This window comes from Erinaceus europaeus, chromosome 15 (assembly GCF_950295315.1).
Source record: "Erinaceus europaeus chromosome 15, mEriEur2.1, whole genome shotgun sequence".
Classification (NCBI taxonomy): domain Eukaryota; kingdom Metazoa; phylum Chordata; class Mammalia; order Eulipotyphla; family Erinaceidae; genus Erinaceus; species Erinaceus europaeus.
Genome location: NC_080176.1, coordinates 6,726,149 through 6,745,883, shown reverse-complemented (window position 1 = coordinate 6,745,883; position 19,735 = coordinate 6,726,149). Strand labels below are relative to the sequence as shown.

General features: G+C 54.0%; 2 protein-coding genes across 8 annotated transcripts; both read right to left on the bottom strand.

Annotated features, from left to right (window-relative positions):
* Positions 1-1,213: 1,213 nt before the first annotated feature.
* LAT (linker for activation of T cells) lies at positions 1,214-7,521 on the bottom strand. The gene is given in 11 exon segments (XM_060172730.1): positions 1,214-2,939; positions 3,037-3,117; positions 3,255-3,317; positions 3,510-3,572; positions 5,673-5,767; positions 5,849-5,933; positions 5,936-6,019; positions 6,108-6,172; positions 6,291-6,378; positions 6,575-6,630; positions 6,834-7,521. Coding segments are annotated over 10 exon segments (780 nt in total). The 5' UTR covers positions 6,941-7,521; the 3' UTR covers positions 1,214-2,939; positions 3,037-3,043.
* A 79-nt stretch (positions 7,522-7,600) lies between these two features.
* SPNS1 (SPNS lysolipid transporter 1, lysophospholipid) lies at positions 7,601-15,623 on the bottom strand. Of its 7 annotated transcripts, XM_060172729.1 has the most exons (13): positions 15,271-15,589; positions 14,979-15,183; positions 14,815-14,880; positions 13,147-13,283; positions 11,798-11,949; positions 11,627-11,693; positions 10,828-10,973; positions 9,818-9,973; positions 9,332-9,521; positions 9,047-9,112; positions 8,732-8,830; positions 8,342-8,513; positions 7,601-7,899 (listed from the first exon to the last, which is right to left on the bottom strand). In XM_060172729.1, exons 2-13 carry the CDS (start codon positions 14,998-15,000, stop codon positions 7,805-7,807), a joined length of 1,368 nt encoding a protein of 455 aa, XP_060028712.1. In that variant the 5' UTR covers positions 15,001-15,183; positions 15,271-15,589; the 3' UTR covers positions 7,601-7,804. The 7 variants fall into 7 exon arrangements, with proteins under 7 accessions (XP_060028712.1, XP_060028707.1, XP_060028708.1 ...); XM_060172724.1 differs by lacking the exon at positions 13,147-13,283 and having other exon boundaries at positions 14,979-15,187; positions 15,271-15,623; XM_060172725.1 differs by lacking the exon at positions 13,147-13,283 and having other exon boundaries at positions 7,601-7,896; positions 14,979-15,187; positions 15,271-15,623.
* Positions 15,624-19,735: the final 4,112 nt, after the last annotated feature.

Here is a 19,735-nt window from a genome sequence, read left to right as displayed (position 1 = left end):
GAGTGCACACATTACCATGTGCAAGAACCCAGGTGTGACCCTCATCCCAACCTTCAGGGAAGGAAGCTTCAAGAGCGGCGAAACAGGTCTGCAGGTGACTCTTTCTCCCTATCTCCCTCTCCCTTCTGTTTCTTTTCCACCCTAGCAAATAAAAATAGGAAGGAAAGGAAAGAAAAAGGCCACCAGGAGCAGCAATAATCTTGGTGACAATAAAAACAACAATGAAAGAAGAGTAGATAAAAAAAGAAGAAGAGTAAATGAATGGGACTACATGAAACTAAGAAGTTTCTACATGTTGAAAACAAACATGGGCCCAAGTGGTGGTGCGCCTGCTGAGCGCACACGTTCGTGCTCAAGGATCCTTGTTTAAGTCCCTGTGTTGTGACCTCAGCAGGAGTTTGGGACTATTAGCATGCAAATGATGCCACCCCGAGGAGGTGCTTCAGAGAAGGGAATGTATGAAAGCACGGGACGTTGAGCAGGTCTCTCTCTTTGGCTGCTGCTGCTTCTCCTGGTCGGAAGCATCTCGGCAGAGGTGCGCCAGGTATCTGTCATGGCTACTTCTCCTGGGAACTGAACACGTGTGACTCTGCTAGCCGGTAAACTTTTAGATTCCTATACAGCCACGAGCAACCTTTACCAGAGCGGATAATTGTTTATCTTGTGGGACTAAACTTTTGATAACTATACTCAGACTTTATGGACCTAGTGTACTCTTAACCCTTGATGATTGCTTATTTTGCGTTTTACCTGTTTCACCCTAATAAACCTTGTATTGTTTAAACCAGTTCACCTCCCCGCAGTGAATCCTTTTACGTGCCGCAGCAGCCCCCATACCAACCCCTTTTTTAAGTTAAATTACAACACCCCTGGTCCCCACCTGCAGGGGAAAAGCTTCACAAGTGGTGAAGCAGTGCTGCAGGTGTCTCTCTCCTCTCTCCCCCAATTTCTCTGTCTCTATTCAACAAGTAAATAAAATATAACAAATAAAATAAATTCTCTCTCAATTTCTCTGTCTCTATTCAGCAAGTAAATAAAATATAACAAATAAAATTAAATTACAAGAAAGCAAACTACACAAGGATAACTAGGCAACCCAAAAAATGAGAGAAGATATTTGCATATCACATACCCAACACGTGACTGATACCAAACATATATAAAGAATTGGTACAGCTCTACAAAAGAAAACAAAAAATGCCCAAGTCAAAGGTGGAGAAAAGTGGGATTTTTATTGGCCTGAGGGAAACTCCTGCTGGGGGTAACTGCATGTGGGGTTTCTGATGCTACCAGGAAGCTTGTCTGTACAACCTGGGCCATCTAGCCTCCATGTTGATGTCACTCTTAGGCAGACATACCAAGTGGAGTTCCAGGGCCAGGTTCTTCCAGCTCAGTGAGGCAGCCACAGAACAGGGGAGTATGGGCTTTGAAAAAGAACGTCTCCTGGGCTGGCAAGTTAGCTCACCTGGCAAGTGCGGTGCTTTGCCTCGCGCACGACCCAGGTTTAAGCCTAGCTCCCACTGCATTGAAGGAAGGAAGCTTTGGTGCTGGGGCTCTTTCACTCTTTAACTCAGGCTCTATCCAGAAAAACTTGGCTGGAACAGTTGAATCCAAGGGATCATCAACAATCACAAAAAAGAGCTTGGTGGCCTAGGAGATTTCGTTATGAATACCCCAGCTCCCTCCCGGGCAGGCTGACCTAGACCCAACTAGCCCTGCAGAAGCGGATGGGTAAGACTCTGGACTCCCTGGCATGAGCTCAAGTCGGAGCCCCAGCATCGTATGTGCCAGAGTGAGGCTCTGCTCCTCTCATTAGTTAATAAGAAAGAAAGAGCTCTTCCTTCCTGCCCAAACCCCAGGGACCAATCTCCAAGCACTTCCTGGAGTAGTAGTGTCAGAGGCACCCTGGAGTGCCAGAGAAATGCAGAGTCCCAGGCCCTCTGGCAAGTCGGAAGAGCTCTGTGCTGAGCTATTTAGTTTTTTCTTTGTCACCACCTGGGCTTCACTCTGGGTTGGCTTTCGCAGACAAGAGAGAGAGTGAGAGAGACATCATAGCACCTGCAGTGTGGTGGGAGCCAGACCGTGACCTGGGTCACGCACATGCAAAACAGCGCACTCTCCAAGTGAGTAACCGTGCTGGTCCTCAACACCTTGAAGTTCCTTTGCTTGAAAACCACAAAGAGCATTTTGAGGCCCTCCGGTCTTCCCCAATGGCTCAACTGTTTTATTTCTTTCTGTTAGCATTGGGCCTCATACATGCATGATTTCACTGCTTTTGAGACCACCTTTAATTTTTCCCACTTTTATTGGGGGAGAGGGGAGACAGCACTGGAGCTCTCCCCCATGCTGTGGCATTCCCATGTGGTGCCAGCACTGGGCAACACACACCGCAAGGCACACACCCTACCAAGTCTTCCTGTCCTGCCATCTTGTTTTAAAAAGGGAGGGACTCGAGACCAATAGGGAAGGACCTTGCTCTAAGTGTCCCCTCCCTCGTGGTCCATTTTCCTGGGAGTGGTTGAGGGGCTGGAAATGCCAGAATGGGTTTGACTTGCTTCAGCTGGTCAGCACCCTTGAGGGTTCAGGATCCCTGTGTTTTGGGGAGGGGAGTGGAGACATACAGACGGAATCTCTGGCACAGCTCACCCTCCTCCCAGGACCCCACTCCACAGGGCCCCCCAAAGCCAAGTGTACTCCCAGAGCACACCAGCCTTCATTCTGTCACAGAGTGGGGCTGGGGCTCACAGTTCATTCTCAGGCTGCGTCGGAAGGTACAGAGTATTGGGGGCATACAGATGGGACCCCAAAGTGACAATAAGTTAGGGGGGAAATTCTCAGGTTGTTGTCAGGCTGTAACCTGGAGAGGGCCAAGCGGGACCCTCCAGAGCCACTGACAGCCACCCAGTTCAGGCCTCCCAGGCTAGGCTTGTCCTGGAACACTGAAACACAAGCAGGCAGGGAGAGAAGAGGGGGTCAGGGGGCCTTCAGAGTCAGAGAGAGGCTGGGTACAGGGAGGGGGCAGAGCTGGGCTCTCACCAGGCTCTCAGTGAAGTTCTTGCACATTCTCATAATCCGGGGCTCCCTCTTCCTCCTCCACTTCCTGGGAACTGGGGGTGGCTGTCAGGAGAAGAAAGGAGAGGAGAGGAGAGGAGAGGAGAGGAGAGGAGAGGAGAGGAGAGGAGAGGTGGGTCTCCAACCTGCAGGGCCCCTGCCCCCCGACAGCTCCCCCACCTGAGTCTCCAACCCACACACACCAGGCTCAGTCTCGGGCGGTGGTGGCAGCTCCTGGGACACGTTCACATACTCCCGGCTCCCGTCTGTGGGGGAAAAGCCAAAAGGGGGAGGGGCAGACCAAAGTGGGGGGCACAATGAGGGTGAGAGTGCAGGACACCAGACAGAGGGCTGTGGCCCCCTCCCCATGGGTGGGGCATGGGACACAGAGGGCAGGTGACAGGGGTGAGAGAGAGGGGGGAAGGAGAGGCCTGGGGAGGAAGGGGTACAGCTCTCACCCAGAGATGCGTCAGCACTTTCCTCGCTCTCTGGCACGTTCACATAGTCTTCCCCCGACTCCACTGCAGAAGAACCATCGGGGGACAGTTACCCAGCACCCTCAAGCCCAGAGGCCCCCAACAATGGCTGCCAAAGACCCAGAGCCCACACACAGACCCCTAAAGTCAGCCTTGGGGGACGGGGGCAAAGGCCACAGTGACCGGGAGAAGCAGGACAACAGGACCGGAAGCGACAGAACATGCAATGGTGGAGGAGCAGAGGCCAGGGAGGTGACACAGCCTAGCATGACCCCCCACCACCCACCCAAGGAGGAAGGCAGCCTGGAGCAGGGGAGGCAGATGTGGAGGCAGACAGACAACACTGGGCCTCTCCACACTTCCATGCCCCTCTCGGCAGGCAGGCCACCACCTCATGCTTTATTTATTTATTTATTTTTTTACCAGAGCACTGCACTGCTCAGCTCTGGCTTATGGTGGTGCAGGGGACTGAACCTGGGACTTTGGAGCCTCAGGCATGAGAGTCTCTTTGCATAACCATTATGCTGTCTACCTTCTGCCCTTTTTTTTTTTTTAAAGATATAGAGAGGCACAGAGAGAGAGAGAGAGAGAGAGACAGACAGAGAGACCACCGAAGCTTCCTTCTGTGCCCTATCTCGCCGATTGCTGGTACCTCTGCGAGGGCGTGGATGAAGCAGGCTCTGGGGTAGACTGGGCCCACTCAGTTCAGCACTGACTCACCACATACACATAGCCCTCCCCCCACCAAGCAGACTCACTCTAGGCCTTGGCTTTCTCATCTGTAAGACTGGCCAGGACTAGAGAGCTAGCTCACCAGGCAGGGCACCGGGTACCACATGGCAGGTGCCATGGCATTGGAGGAAGTTTGAGGGCTATGGTGTCTCTCCCTCTCTATCACTGAATGAAATCATGGTCCAGAGCTTTGAAAGCACCAGACATGAAGGCCTGGATCCATAAAAATCAATAAAGTGAAATAAAATAGGGGGAAGGAGGGCGTCGGGAGGTAGCACACTGAGTTAAGTGCAGGTGGCGCTAAGTGCATGGACTGACTAAGGATCCTGGTTCAAGCCCCCGGCTCCCCACCTGCAGGGGAGTCGCTTCACAGGTGGTGAAGCAGGTCTGCAGGTGTCTGTCTTCCTCTCCCTCTCTGTCTTCCCGTCTTCTCTCCATTTCTCTCTGTTCTATCTAACAACGACGACATCAATAACCACAACAATAATAACTACAACAATAAAAAAAAAAAAACAAGAGCAACAAAAGAGGAAATAAAATAAATATAAAAAAAAATAGAGGAAGGACAGCCCCCACCTGCCAGAGGGTTGTGGGGGCTAAAGCAGGGGACATGGGAACAGGGCACGCTGCACATTTGGAAACCTGCCCCTTGCACAGCTGGGACAAACAAGGCTCAGGAAAGAATGGGCCCATGGCACAGGGGCCAGTAAGTCTGGACACTCTTAGTGGAGTATGTCAGAGACTTCAACATGTATCAGCTCTTGCCTCCTCCTGATTTCATCCCACTAGCTGTGCTAGTCCAGGCATTAGCCCAGCAGAGGTACCAGTACATATGTGGGGGAATGAATGAATGAATGAATGAATGCACTCAAATGGCCAGAAGCCCAGGACAGAGGTGGTGAATCAGGTATCTGCAGGTGCCCCATGCGGTGGGGGATGGCCCAGGGCAGGCACACAGAGACGGGGGTAAGCGGCAACGGGGGCTCTGTAAACACCAGGCTGCTGAGAAGTGGAAAGAGGCCGAATGCAGGAGCAGAGAGGCCCACAGGAAACGAGCCAAGGCAGGAGAGGAAGGCTCCCCTTCACCTGCTTCACAAAGACAGCCTCTCTTCAGTATCCTCTGGGATACAAGAACAGGAGGTGATGAGAAAGGAACATCCAGAGGCCAACTTTCGGGCTAAGACAGGCAATTTCACGCAAAAGGGAGGATAAAGTCCCGGGAATATTGTGGGCAGCAAAGGGGTGAGAAGAAAGGAAAGGGGAGAGAAAAGCATAAGGAGGCAGAAGTTCTGAGCAGAAAGTGTCATGTCTTCATGTCTGAGAAGCCAGAGAAGCAGGAGTGAGGGACACCCAAGGGGGAACAAGCCTCAAAGGAAAGGTAGGAGAGGGGTGGGGCAAGGCTGGCCAACTCACTGGAGAAGGCGCTGTCCCGGAAGCTGGGGTTGTTGGGCCTGGGTACTGGGGGGGCCGAGGTGCCAGTGGCTGGGACACTGTCAGGAAGCACCTCCCTGAGGGAGAGGCAGGGGTGAGGAGGGGAGTCAAGACACCCCCAGTCCCCTGCCCACCCCACCACCTGGCCAGACACTCACAGGTAGCCCTCATTGTGGTCCTCATCGTCCTCCTCGTCCTCATCCTCACAGGCTGCCTCTGGGGACACGGAATAGGGGTCAGCACAGGTGGCAGCACCCCGCCACCCCCAAACTCTGGGCCCTCTGATCCTCCGTACGTACCCTGGTTCTCGTAGCTCGCCACGCTGTTGGCTGGAGAGAGAGCGAAAGAGATATGGAGCCAGCTCAGCTCGAGGGGGGTCCCCTCCTTGACCTGGCCCCAGGCCCACTTCACACTTACCACTTGCAGAGTCCTGCCGGGGCGGCTGCATGCGGTGGGAGCCCCCTGAGAGCCTGGGGGACCTCCTGGGAGTCAAAGGTTAGAGGTCAAGCCCAGGGCTCTAAGGCAGGTTACAGAAGGGAAAAAGAGGTGCCCCTCATCCAAAGGGGCGGGGGAGGAAGTGGAGGATGAGGAGTTACTCACGAAATGGGGAGCAGGTCCGGCTGGCTCAAGGGTGGGCAGCACACCATAGGGGGGTAAGAAGAGTCAGGTATCCAGGGAGCCATCGTGGCTGGGAACATGGGACTGGCTGAAGGGTCACTCCCGATAGCAGCCACCCCCTAGCCAGGTCTCCAGGGGCAGACGAGTGCCCAGGCTCAAAGCGCCCCCAGCATGGGCAAAGGCCATGTGGGCAGCCAGAGGAAGGCGGCACAGAGGACCCCGCCCGACCAGCCCCTACACCCAGGAAGAACCCTCCATGTACTCACAAGGCGATTTGATCACCAAGCCGCTGCTGTGGGTGTAACTGGCAGGAGAGACACAGCTGGAGGGAGGCCTGGGAATGCCACCGAGGCCTCAAGGGGTATGGGGGAGGACGCAGAAGGTTGGGGGAGAGGCGCCAGGTGGAGGGAGCAGACTCACCTGTCGTTGCTTTCATAAGAGCCTGGGGGAGAGAGGGGCAGTGAGTCGGGGGTGGGGGACAGGGGCCCCAGGCAGGGGTAGGGTGGGCCAGGTAGGCAGTGGCACTCACTGGGCAGGTCCCGGCAGCGGGCGCACAGGGCCAGCAGCAGCACAGCGAGCACAGGCAGCAGCAGGAGGCCCAGCTCAGAGGGCGTCAAGGTGGAGGCCTCCATCTGCCGGGGAGTGGGGCCTGGCAGGGGGCAGCTGCCCTCGTCGGGGACTCCGGGCCCCTCACTGAGCCTACAGGGGGTCAGTGCCGGTTCCGGAAGACCCCGACTCCCCGGGCAGTGGGGCAGGGCCCGTAGTCTGGGCCCGTCTGCCGTCTCCCCTGTGAGGACCCTGCACCCCAGCCCTGTGCACCTCCTGCCTCCCCTGCGCCCGCCTGCCTGTGGCAGGAAGCTGTGGTGAGGCCGGGTGAGGGCAGGAAATCATCGGCTTTCCAGGCGGCGGCACCCGCCCCTTCCCACCCCCACTCACCCGGGACCGGTGGGGGGGTGCAGGCAAGAAGCCACCAGATGGAGGGGGTGGCCCTGCAGGTGACATCTCTGAGGGCTGGGGACAGCCATAGTGGGAGTGGCTACCCTCACTTCCCAGGAAGAGGCCCTGATGCCCTGGAGTCTTAAGGGGCCAAGATCACTCACCCACACCCTGCTAGGAGGGCCCAGCACAGAGAACCAAGGGTGTGACTCAGGGTCACAGGGAGCCAGCTCACTCAAGAAGCCGGGGGTTTGCCTGGGCCCCGAGAGGGGGACCCCACAGCCCTGGAGACGGGGTGTTCCTGGCCATCTAGGGAGCAGAAGACCCTGGCACACAGAATGAGACTCCCCTCGGGGTCTTGCTACAACTTTTATTCAGTTACAAATAGCACCGAGCCCCCCTGGGCTGCCCTGAGGAGGGAGGGCCCTCCTGGCACCCCATGCCTCCCCTTAGCAGCAGGCGTAGTGTTCGGGCACTGAGCCCTGACCCAGAGGTCCTTCTGGAGCTGGGACAAGGGTCCAACAGCCCCAGGCAGCTGTGTAGGTGGACGCCGGGACCTCTCAGATGAGCACACTGGACACAGGCACTCGTGTGGAGCGGCCCCGCTGTGGAACCACGATGCGGTCGTCAGGCCCCGCCTCATGCAGCAGACCTGCTGGGGAAGGAGTCAGCCAGGCTGGGCAGGCGAATGGAGGGACAGACAGACAGATACACTGAGGGACAGCAAGGAAGGGATGGGCAGCAGAGTCCCAGCTATGAGAATCAAAGGCAAGTGGAGGGGACACAGTAGATGAGGCATCAACACTCCAGCACAATGTCCCAAGTTCGATCCCCTGCATTGCACGTGCCAGAGTGACACTCTGATTCCCTTTCCCTCTCTCCTATTATTATTAAATAAATACATTTATTTATTTTAATGAAAGAGAGATACCCAAGAGAACTGCTTCGGAGACTCAGACGTAAAAATCATTTTACAGAACCATTATACTGTCTCCCCTGCCTCTAAATATTTATTTTTGAAAGGGTGAGAGGAGGGCTAGCGACAAGACGGTTGGAGTGACAAGGGGTAGTAGACAGACAGTGGGGGTCCCACTGACCCTGCACATGCAGCTGGGCCCGCCGGCGGTCGCCTTCGATGACCATGGCCGTGCCCAGGAAGGCTGCGCCACCCAGTGCCCCCACAAAGGCGCAGAGCATGAGTGAGAACTGCAGTGCCCGGAACTCAGACAAGAAGGAGGGGGGCCAGGCCCGGCGTAGGCGGTCAGAGATCTGCAAGGACAGGTGGGGGGTGGGCAGGACAATCAGGGGAAGGGGGATCCTGAGGCCCTCCAGGACAGAGAAATGGGGGCCCTAGAGGACTTTCTGAGGAGACCTGCCCTGCCAAGGAGTCAGAGGCTTGGCTGCTTAACTAGGGCCAGCACCCAATCAGGCCATGAAGATGGGGGCTCTCCAACCCAGGGGCAGCCCCACCATGGGGCAGAGCTCACCAGGCCAATGAGGTAGGGGCTCCCAGCATCCCCCAGCAAGTGTGACAGCACGATCTGGAAGGCCTCGGCCGTAGAGCGTCGCGTGGGGATCACTACATACTGGGGGGGGGGGGAGCAGGGGCAGCAGAGGTGAACTCCTACTCAGAGGTAGGGCTGGTGAGGGGGCAGGGCAAGACAGGTCCAGGTGAGGTGAACTCAAGTCAGCTCAGGGCTGGAGTCTGAAAGAGGCAGTCTGCACCCCCCCCTTCTCCCAGCAGCCTTTGGGCCAACTGCAGGGCCTCCCTCTTTGTCCACCCCCCCCACCCCACCACTCACCAGCAGGATGTCAGCCACAATGGCCCAGTTCATAGATAGCAGCGTCTCTCCAACAAAGATGAAGATCTGGGCGATGGCACATGGGGGTGGGGGATGCAACCTCATTACAAGTGCGAACATCTGAGGATTCAGCACGTTCCAGGCCCTTCTAGAACTCATCTGACCCCACTGTCCCAACGGATTTTCCTCTCTTCTTCTCTATCATCCCCTTCTCTCTCAATTTCTATCTCTAATAAATAAATGTTTTTTAAAAGGTAAAGAAATAAACACCTGCTGGCAACTCACATAGGTGGCCACGATGCTCCCGCGGGCACAGGCTAGGGCCAGGAAAAGGAAGGGTGCGGAGCCCAGGAGGCCGGCGGCGCATACCAGTGGGTCGGCCCGGGGGTTGGTGCGACGAAGGCGACGGCTGATCTCCACGCCGAGGCCCACGCCCAGGACCCCGGTCAGGCAGGTGATGAGCCCAAAGATGAGGCTGGGGGAAAAAGGGCATGCAGGAATCAGTCCCTGTGCTTGCAAAGCCCACAGACAGCCCCCCATGGCCTGTACTGACAGACAGCCCAGCCCAGCTGCCCGCAGAACACAGGTCTAGCCAGACACTGCACCCCAGGGTTCCCATAGCTCAGGGGGGGTAGATGTTCCCCAATCATCTGCTTCTCAGAACTGGAAACTGAGACTCTAAGAGAGGAAGAAGCTCTCCTCTCCTGAGCCGTGACTGGCTCCAGTCCCTGCCACCTGAAGCTCCCCCTGGGCACCTCCCACCAAGGGTACCTGTCAGAGGAAGAACAGGAGTCTCCAGGAAGACATGGGGGAGTCTCACCCAGGACCACACGGGAACGCAGCAAGAACGCCGGAGCCCAAAGAGCCAGGGAGCCCGTGACAAAGGCTACAGCAGTGAAGCCGAGGGAGGACAGGATGAAACTCGGGCTGCACAGACAGGAGGGCTGGAGTCAGGCTCCACTGAGTGCTGGAGGAGGAGGCCTCCCTTCTGGTCTCATTTTCATAAAGCTGGGAGCACCAGGTATGAAAACTTCCAGGATTTAGGCCTGCAATTCATTCAGAAACCACAAGGGGGCAGTGGAGACTAAATCACTAGTGTTGGGGCTGGACCAGCAGGGGAGCAAAGATCTTGCTCAGTTTCTTGTGTGTTGTTGACACTCTGGGCATTTTTATTCACTCATTTTCATTCCAATAGGGAGAAACACTAACACCAAAGCTACCCAGGGTGCCTGGGTTCAAGTCTGGGTCTCAGGGTAGCTAGCAGGTATCCTACCCAATGAGCTATCCCTCTGGCCCCAGATGAAGTTCATTTAAGCTAGATGTCAGGTATTCCTAATGAGCCTTGGAGATCAGGAGAGGAAGAAACCAAACTCACAGCCCAGGAGGTGGTACAGTGACTATGACACTGGGCTTAAAATACGAGGTCCTGGGCTGGGCAATGGCTCACCTGGTTGAGTGTGTATGTTACAGTGCACACGCAAGGACCCAGGTTCAAGGACCCGGGCCCTACCTGCAGGAGGAAGCTTCAAAAGTGGTGGAGCAGGCCTGCACGTGTGTTTCTTTCTCTCTCCCTCTACCCCCGCCCCCTTACATCTCAATTTCTCTCTGTCCCTATCCAAAATACTTTTTTGTTAATGAGATCCCAAGTTCAATCTTTGACACAGTATGTGCCAAAGTGATGCTCTGCTTCCCATTTCCCATTTCCTTCTTGATAACAAATAGACAAATCAAAAAAGGAGAAGAAGAAGAGGAGGAGGAAGAAGAGGAGGAATTAAACTTACTTTCTGGCCAGTGCCCTCAGGTCCGCCCACCATGAGGTGGGGGTCAGCGGTGGGGAGTCTGAGTGGCGCTCCACAGCCCCCCGTGGTGGCTCCCGCACCACCAGGAACAGCAGCAGAACGGCCACCACACCCAGCCCCGGCGTCACCTGTAAGGTGGGGGTGGCTTCAGGATGGGCAGAGACAGGGACCCACTAAGCCACTGGCACAGGGGAGTGGGGCTGGACGAGGCAGGAGAAGCCCTGGCAGGTCACACGAGTGCTGGCTCTGGGAAGGGGGCTGTTCAAAGGGGCCTCCAAACTGGCCCCCTTCTGGTCACTCTATGCTCCCTTTTGCTCTTTTGGGAAACCACTGCCCCCATTTTTTCTTAATTTCCATGGCTCCAGCAAGGCAGGACTTCAGCCCAGCTCTGGTCAATGAGAGCAGGGGCGGCCCTCTGGCCTGGTGGCCAGTTCAGCACCAGGCACCTGACCCATCCCTCTGACCCCACCTCCAGGCCAACTGCTCAAGGGCCCTGGCTGCCCATGTTTCTCAGCTTTCCACTGTTTGAGGAAGGAGCAGAGCTGTGGAGAAGATGGGGTGTGGGAGGGAGTTCTGGATCCAGCTTTACCTGAAGCTCATGCTGAGAAAGCTAAGACAGTCCCACATGGGGGGGGGGGGGGAATTAAGAGCTTCTGTCCCCTGCCACTCAGAGTTCTGTCCTGAACAAGGATCCTGCGGACTCAGCAAGGGGGTGTATGAGGGCAGGATGGGTGTCGGTGAGAGTGTCACTGACCTGGCCCCTGTCTGTGACCAGACTTACCCTCAGAGCCCAGTGCCAGTCCCCAGCCATGTCCTTCACTTTGGAGCCTGCAATGTAGCCCAGACCACTAGGGTGGGACATGGGGGAGAGAAGGGAGAGCCGGTCAGTTACACCCCCTGACCAGGTCCCCCTGCCTCCCCACCGGGGCCCCAGGACCCCGGGCCCACTCACCTGCCCACCGGGATGGCAAAGTAGAAGACACTGAGCATCCGGCTGCGCTGGTCGGCCACAAAGAGGTCAGCGATGAGGGTGGGAGCGATGGTGGAGTAGCTGGCCTCCCCGACCCCCACCAGGCCCCGGGTCAGGAGGAGCAGCCAGAACCGCTGAGGAAGGAGACACGGGCAAGGTGGCACCCGCCCTGTGGCCAGCCCCCCATGCCCCACCAGCTGGTTCTGCGGAGGTGGTGGGAGAAGCCTGGGACGGCGGATCAGACAGACCTGAGCTTGACCGCTGGCTCCACTACTCACTAGCTGTGCCTTTGGAAAAGCAACTTAACCTCTCTGAGCCTCAGTCTCCTCATCTGAAAAAGGGGGCAGTGACAACTTGTACACACAGCGGCAGTGGATGAGAGGCGCTCTTACAGAAGCCTTAATCTCTATCCTACCCAGCCCACCCAACACAGCCCATAGGGGTGCACTGGTCTGGCAAAGACACCTGAAGGGAAGGATAAGGACAATCACCCTGGGGGCTATGCAGCCCCAGGACCAAGAACAGCGTTCCGGGGCTGGGAGGGAGAATTTAAAGGAGCAAAAAAAAAAAAACTTCAGTCATCGAAGTGATGGGAACTGAAAGGCCAGGCATCACAGAAGTCAGAGGAGAGTTACAGGAGGAAGTGGGTACATAGAGCCGGAGGCTCCCAGGAAGGCTGGTGAGCATGGAACTGGGAAGTGGGAGCTTCAAGTGTCGAAAGGTGCTAAAGAGAGGTGCCTTGTGGAATTTGGCAACGGAGTGGGCTGGGAGCCGGCCAGCTGGCTGTGCTCGAGGGGTGAGTGGGAAGAGAGGAAGTGCAGGCACTAAGAGACTCCCTTGCCCCTTCACCCAGACAGAAGACAGCTCCATGAACCTACAGGAAGTCTGGTGAGGGAGCAGGGAGGGAGAAGCCCCCCTAGGTCTGCTCTCTCCTGTGGCAGAGACACAGAGGGTCTAGGTGTGGGGTGGAAGGAGAAAGTGGACAGGGAGAGGAGCTTCTGGGCAGAAGGGGAGAGGGCGAGCAGCTTTGCTCAGGCAGGTTGATGACATGGAATAAGGACAATGCACAGCTCCCCAGGCCCAGCCTGGAGTTACTCTGAGGAGCAGCTGCACGGCCCGGGAGGTGGTGCAGTGGACAAGGCCTTAGGCTCTTAAGCTTGAAGCACTGAGTTTGAGTCCCAGCATACCACATTCCAAAGCTACGCCCTGGTTCTCTCTCTCCCAGCCCTCCACCCCACTTACCCCCACTGACAATAAATGTTACAAAAATAAAAGACTGACAGTGGGGTGGGACGGGGAGACAGAAGCACAAGTCAGCTTGGGGGCCTCACCTCTCTGGGGATGAAGGATGACCCCAGTGTCACCAGGGACCAGAAGGCAATACCCCCGCACATGAGGTACTTCCGATTGTACCTGTCACCCAGGTAGCCAAACACAGGTGCCAACACCATGTAACTGGAGATGAACACTAGGGGGGAAGCAGAGAGTCATAGCCCTGGCCCAGTCCCTCCCCAGTCCCCAGCTTGGTGGAGGGAAGCAAGGGGGTCAATCAGGAACAACTCCCAACCCTGAAGCTCTAACAGCTTCCTACCTGGGGGCAAGGAATAGTCTAGCCCCGTCTTCAACATTTCTTGAACCTCCCACTGTAGAATAAATGGCCCAGTTGCCAAGTTCAATAACATCTTGGGGTTTGGGGAACCTGCTAAACTTCCTTTCTAATTGGAATAATCTCTCCAAGCTTCACAGAGTCCAGCTCCTCAAGGTTAAAGGCTCAGACCCTTCCTCATCACTAAAGCCAAGCCCTCACTCTCATTTTACTGTTTCCTTTCACAGAACACTTATTCCTTTGGAAAAGCAGCTCAGTACTACTTCTGGGTTTTACAAACGGTAATGCCAGTTCCATGAGGACAAAGAAGTTGCCTGTCAATTGTGACAGTTCCCATCACTTAACACACAAGCACATCACAAAACAGGTGGTCAGGAAACACGTGGGATGAAATGTGAATCTGTGGGGCTGCTGAGAAGGACTCGTTTCTGTTCAAACTCAATAGCTCTTTAAAATTTTGTGCACCTTGACCTGTGCTGCTCTCGTCAGTCCTCAAGACTTTGCCTTATATAGCACCAGTTCCTTTTTTGGTCTGAAGTGGAGCAAAGAACACTCGGAAAGACCTGATTTCTAATTCCTGTCCTGTCTCTAACTTGTGGTTTGATTCTAGGGAGAAGCTAAGGCTCTTCCCCATGCCTCAATTTCTTTTAAGATATTTATGTTTATTTTGTATTTATTTACTTTTACCACAGCCCTGCTCAGCTCTGGTTTATGGTGGTGCAGGGGATAGAACTTGGGACTTTGGAGCCTCAGACATTCACATGCATAACCATTATGTTATCTACCCCCACCCAGTCTGTTTCTTTAAATGAAAGACGGGGGGGGGGGGGAGTAGGGAATGCTGCCACTTTCTCTAGAAAATAAAAACAAAAAGAGCAGAGTTCTTGACTGATGGAGCATTAGACGACATTGGGCATAAAGCAGCTTGGAAAGTGGTGTGGTAGCTAGAGCACTGGATTCTGGAGCTTGAGGTCCCAAGTTCATGCCACTTGAGCTTAGTCTGCTGCCTACCACCTGACTCCTGAGGTCCCAAGTTCAATCCCTCACATTGCATGTACCCAAAGTGAAGCTTTGGTGTTCCTTCTTTCACACACACATTAGTAAATAAAATTTTGGGGGGAAATGTTGCCACCCTTTCCTCCAGTGGTTGAGCATATAAGAGCTGCTCAGAAGTGTGAAAGGAATGGTTGAAGGAGGACGCAGAAAGCAAACTGAGGTCTGTGATATTACTTATACTTCACACGGCCTCCCCATTTAAATGCAACGCCCTAGCTAAGCAGAATCAAGTCTTCAGCTCCCCTAATTCTGGCCTCCACCCCCCCCCGGCCCCCCATGAATGTAGTAGCTCCACACAGAATGGGGAATGTGTGAACCCCAAGAGGTCTCGACTCACCGGTCTGGATGAGGCCAGAACTACTATCTCCGATGTCAAAGAACTGCTCGATGTCGGGCAGGACACCTGGCGAAGACAGGACTCAGGCTGTGCCCCCGGATGGAGCCCCACCTTCGGGTCCCCGCTCCCTTGCCCTCGCCTCGCCTCCTCCCAGCAGACGGTACCGGCCACGGTGAAGCGGTCCATGTAGTTGAGGAGGTTGATGTAGCACAGCACGGCCACGATGAGAGCCGAACGGCCCGCAGACAAGCCCGTGATGCGCTGCAGCCCCTCCCGGTCCGGCACCTCGGGATGCTCGGACTTCGTGTTCCCCAGGGAGCTCGGCAGCCCCGCGGTGCCGGGCACCGGCCGGTCGTCCGTGTCATCCGCCTGGCTGAGGAAGGGCGCGGTGTCGGCCCCCGCCATGGTCCCCGGGGGCCGCGCCCTCCCGCGCTCCGGTCCCACCGACGATCCCACCTGCGAGGGGAGGAATCTGGAGCGGGGAGGATGGCGGGCACCCAGGCCTCGGGGGTGCGCCTGGTGGCGGCTCGGGGCTGGCCCGAAGCACCGAGCGCGTCGGGGATGCAGCGCACGGCCGGCTACGCTTCCCGGTCCCGCAGATACAGCCACGCCCCGGGGACGTGTGGATGCGGGTGGCACCCGGCACAGAAGCCGGTGGGCAGGCCCGCTCCCCGCCCCGAGACCGCAGCCACCCCCCGCCCCAGGCAGGAGCCCAGAAGCCTGGCTGAGCCTCAGCCCAGGCACAGCCCCTGAGCCGGCACCATACTGCTGGCGAGCGGGTCATGTGACACTGGAGCCCGGGGGCGGGGCGCCGCGTGTTGGCCCTCCTCACGTGACTCACGCCCGACTACGGAAGCCGCCGCTGCGAAGGGCCCAGTGCGCGTCACGTGACCCCAGACTGGTTTCCCCGCCCCTCTGCCCGGACGTCGCCATGGCAACCCGGACCCGAAGCACTCAGAGATCTGAGATGTCTCCGCCTACCCCCAGCCCCAGATCTCGGCTTCCTAACCTGCGATACGCATTTAGCAGACTTCTTCCCAAACTAGAGCGAGCGATCTTAAAGGGTTCCAGAAGGCCTGTCAAAATAGTTCACGTGGACAGTGCACTGCTTCGCCCTGTGCACGACCCAAGTTCAAGCCCAGCCTCCACTGCATTGAAGGGAGCTTCGGTGCTGTGGTCTCTTACTTTGTCTGTGCCTGTGTCTATCTTTAAAAAAAAAAAAGGGGGGGGGGGGAGTCGGGCTGTAGCACAGCGGGTTAAGCACAGGTGGTGCGAAGTGCAAGGACCGGCTTAAGGATCCCGGTTCTAGACCCCAGCTCCCCACCTGCAGGGGAGTCACTTCACAGGCTGCGAAGCAGGTCTGCAGGTGTCTTTCTCTCCCCCTCTCTGTCTTCCCCTCCTCTCTCCATTTCTCTCTGTCCTATCCAACAACAATGACATCAGTAACAACAGCAATAAAACAAGAGCAACAAAAGGGAATAAATAAATAAAATTAAAAATAAGTTAAAAAAAAAAAAAGTTCAGGGGGCGCCTAGCCGTGACGCATCTGGTTGAGTGTACACACTATACCATAAGCAAGGACCTGGGTTCAAGCCCTCGGATTAGTCCCCACCTGCAAGAGGGAAGCTTCAGGAGTGGAGAAGCAGGTCTGTAGGTGTCTCTCCACCTCTCACTTTCTCTCGGTCTCAATACCAGATGGTTTCGCTTATATGTGGAATCTAGAGAATGGTACACATGAACTTGCAAAAGAAAAGATAATGGGCTTATTGGTAAATGGATTCATATATTAAATCTTATAACAAGAAAGCTCAGTTATTATTTTAAATATAATGTTAACTAAAACAAAAAAGAATGAAAGAGAAAGAAGAGAAGAAATAAAAATAAAAACATAAAGAAGCAAGCAATATTTTTAAATTATTTTAAAATTTTTTACTTATAAAAAGGAAACATTGACTAAACCATAGGATAAGAGAGGTACAACTTCACACAGTTCCCACCACCAGAACTCTCTATCCCATCCCCTCCCCTGATAGCTTTCCTATTCTTTAACCCTCTGGGAGTATGGACCCAAGGTCATTGTGGGATGCAGAGAAGAAGCATGCAATATCCTTTTTTTTTTTTTTTTACTCTTTTTATTGGATAGAGACAGCCATAAATAGAGAGGGAAGGATTGGACAGAGAGGAAGAGAGATAGAGAGACACATGCAGCAGTGCTTCATCACTCGTGAAGCTTTCCCCCTACAGGTGGGGATGGGAGAGGCCAACCTGGGTCCTTGCACATTGTAACATGTGTGCTCAACCAGGTGCGCCACCACCCGGCCAATACTCTTATTTCTAATACTTGTGAGTAGAATTGTGGTGGTTATATTTGGAAGATGGGAGTATGAGGGCTCATAACTTTGGTGATGGGTGTTTTGTTTTGTTTTGTTTTGCTTTGCTTTGTTTTTCCTCCGGGGTTATTGCTGGGGTTCGGTACCTGCACTACGAATCCAATGCTCCTGAAGGCTATTTTTTCCTTTTGTTGCCCTTGTTGTTTGTTGTTGTTGTTCACCACTTGTGAAGCGACTCCCCTGCAGGTGGGGAGCCAGGGGCTCGAACCTGGGTCCTTAAGCTGGTCCTTGTGCTTTGCGCCAGGTGTGCTTAACCCAGTGCGCTACCGCCCGATCCCCCAATAGGTGTTCTTCAAGTCATTTAATTATTTAGTAATCACCAGGGCTTCATCACTCTACGATGTTTTTATTATTATTATTATTATTATTTGAAATAGAGACACCTCCCAACTCTCTCTTCCTTATCTTCTTTGTTTGCCTGTTAGAGTGGTAATATTGGACCTTGGACTGTATTGGACATTTTTTTTCCATATTATTTTTTCTCCACATCAGGGGATAGACGTCTTACAAAACATAGTTCTGTCTTCCTAGAGGCTTACCACTTCACAGAACTCTCTTTTACAAAGCCCCTTACTCATTCTCCTCAAAACCTGCCTCCTAAACCCAGGAAACCCCTCACTCTGTGTCAGCTCTCTGAGGCCCACTCACCTCTCCACACACTCTTAATCAAACCAGGCTTTCTCAGCATAATCCAGACACAGAGCTATCATTTAAAAGACAGTCATATCTAGTTCCCCAGGGTCAGGAATTTTATCCTCTTATTCCCCTTTTTTAAAAAATTTTTTTATTTACCAGAGTACTGCTCAGCTCTGGACTATGGTGGTTATTAAACCTGTAACTGCAGAGCCTCAGGTATGAAAGTCTTTTGAAGAACCACTATGTTATTTATTTATGAGAAAAGAAAGAGAGAGAAACATATGGGACCAGGTGGTGGCGCACCTGGTTAAGTGCACATATTACAGTTTGCAAGGACCCAGATTCAAGCCCCTGGTCCCCACCTGCCGGGGGAAACCTTTACAAGTGGTAAAGCAGAACTGCAGGTGTCTCTCTCTCTCTTTCCCTCTCTATCTCACCCTTTCCTCTCAATTTCTCTCTGTCTCTATTCAATAGTAAATAAGTTACCTTAAAAAATATTAAAAAGAAAGAAAGAGAGAAGCACAGCATCACTCTGGCACCTGCAGTGCCCAGGATCTAATTTGGAACCTCATACTGGAGGGTTCAAAGCTTAATCCACTTCGCCACCTCCTGGGCCACTATTGTTACTACACTGCACAATTCCTTATAAAAATTACCTCTGTGGTCCGGGAGTTAGCGCAGTGGATAAAGCACTGGATTCTCAGGCATGAGGTCCTTAGTTTGATCCCCGGCAGCACATGCATCAGAGTGATGTCTGATTATTTCTCTCTCTCCTTCTAGCCCTCTCATTAATAAATAAACAAAATTTAAAAAAATTACCTCTACCAAAGTTACTCAGACACTATTTCCACATTTCCAACCTACCAAATGGAGCAGAACTATCAGGACTTTCTCTGCAGTTCAAAAGATTGTCAGTAATCCTCAGGGTTACCCTCACCCACCTCCTGCTCTCCTGACACATTCATGTCTCAAATCACCCAGCAGTGTTCTGCATCACTTAGGTTCATGATTAGCCAACAACTTGTTTGGCTTTATATGTTAACTATCTTTTCAGCCACCAGGTTCCAGACTTCCCTGGACAGACGAGTCCACCAATGTGTCCTGGAGCTCCGATTCCCCAGAACCTCACCCCATTAGGGAAAGAGAGAGGCAGGCTGGGAGTATGGATCGACCTGTCAATGCCCATGTTCAGCGGGGAAGCAATTACAGAAGCCGGACCTTCCACCTTCTGCATCCCACAATGACCCTGGGTCCATGCTCCCAGAGGGCTAGAGAATGGGAAAGCTATCAAGGGAGGGGATGGGATATGGAGTTCTGGTGGTGGGAATTGGCTGGAGTTATACCCCTCTTATCCTATGGTTTTTATCAGTGTTTCCTTTTTATAAATAAGTAAGTAAGTAAATAAATAAATAAAAGAAACAGTTGAGGGGAGCCAGGAGGTGGCACACCTGGTTAAGCATACACAAAAATAAAATTTAAGATAAAAGGCAGAGAAAAGAGACCACAACACTGAGCCCGTGCTTGTGAAGTTTCTCCTGTGTATGGTGTTCCAGTGTGGTGCCAGGGGCTTAAACTATACTCCCTAGTGCAGTGTGAATTCTCTGTAATCAGCTACTATACTGCATCACTTAGGGGAAGAAGTTTGTGCAGATTCAGTGAGATGCCACATGACTGCAGCCTGACTACACGGGGCCTGCCTTCAATTGCCCACAGATGCAAACCGAGGGACAGATGGGCAGCTGTACTCCAGAGAAACTGGGTGTGAGCGTGCACACTTACCAGGCGGTGGTTCCAGTCTTGGCTATAAACCAGAGACGGCCGTGCCCAGGGGCCCACAGAGGTGTGCAATGTTGCTGGCAGTGTCCATGGAACCCGTCTGGTGCACCCATGGTGTT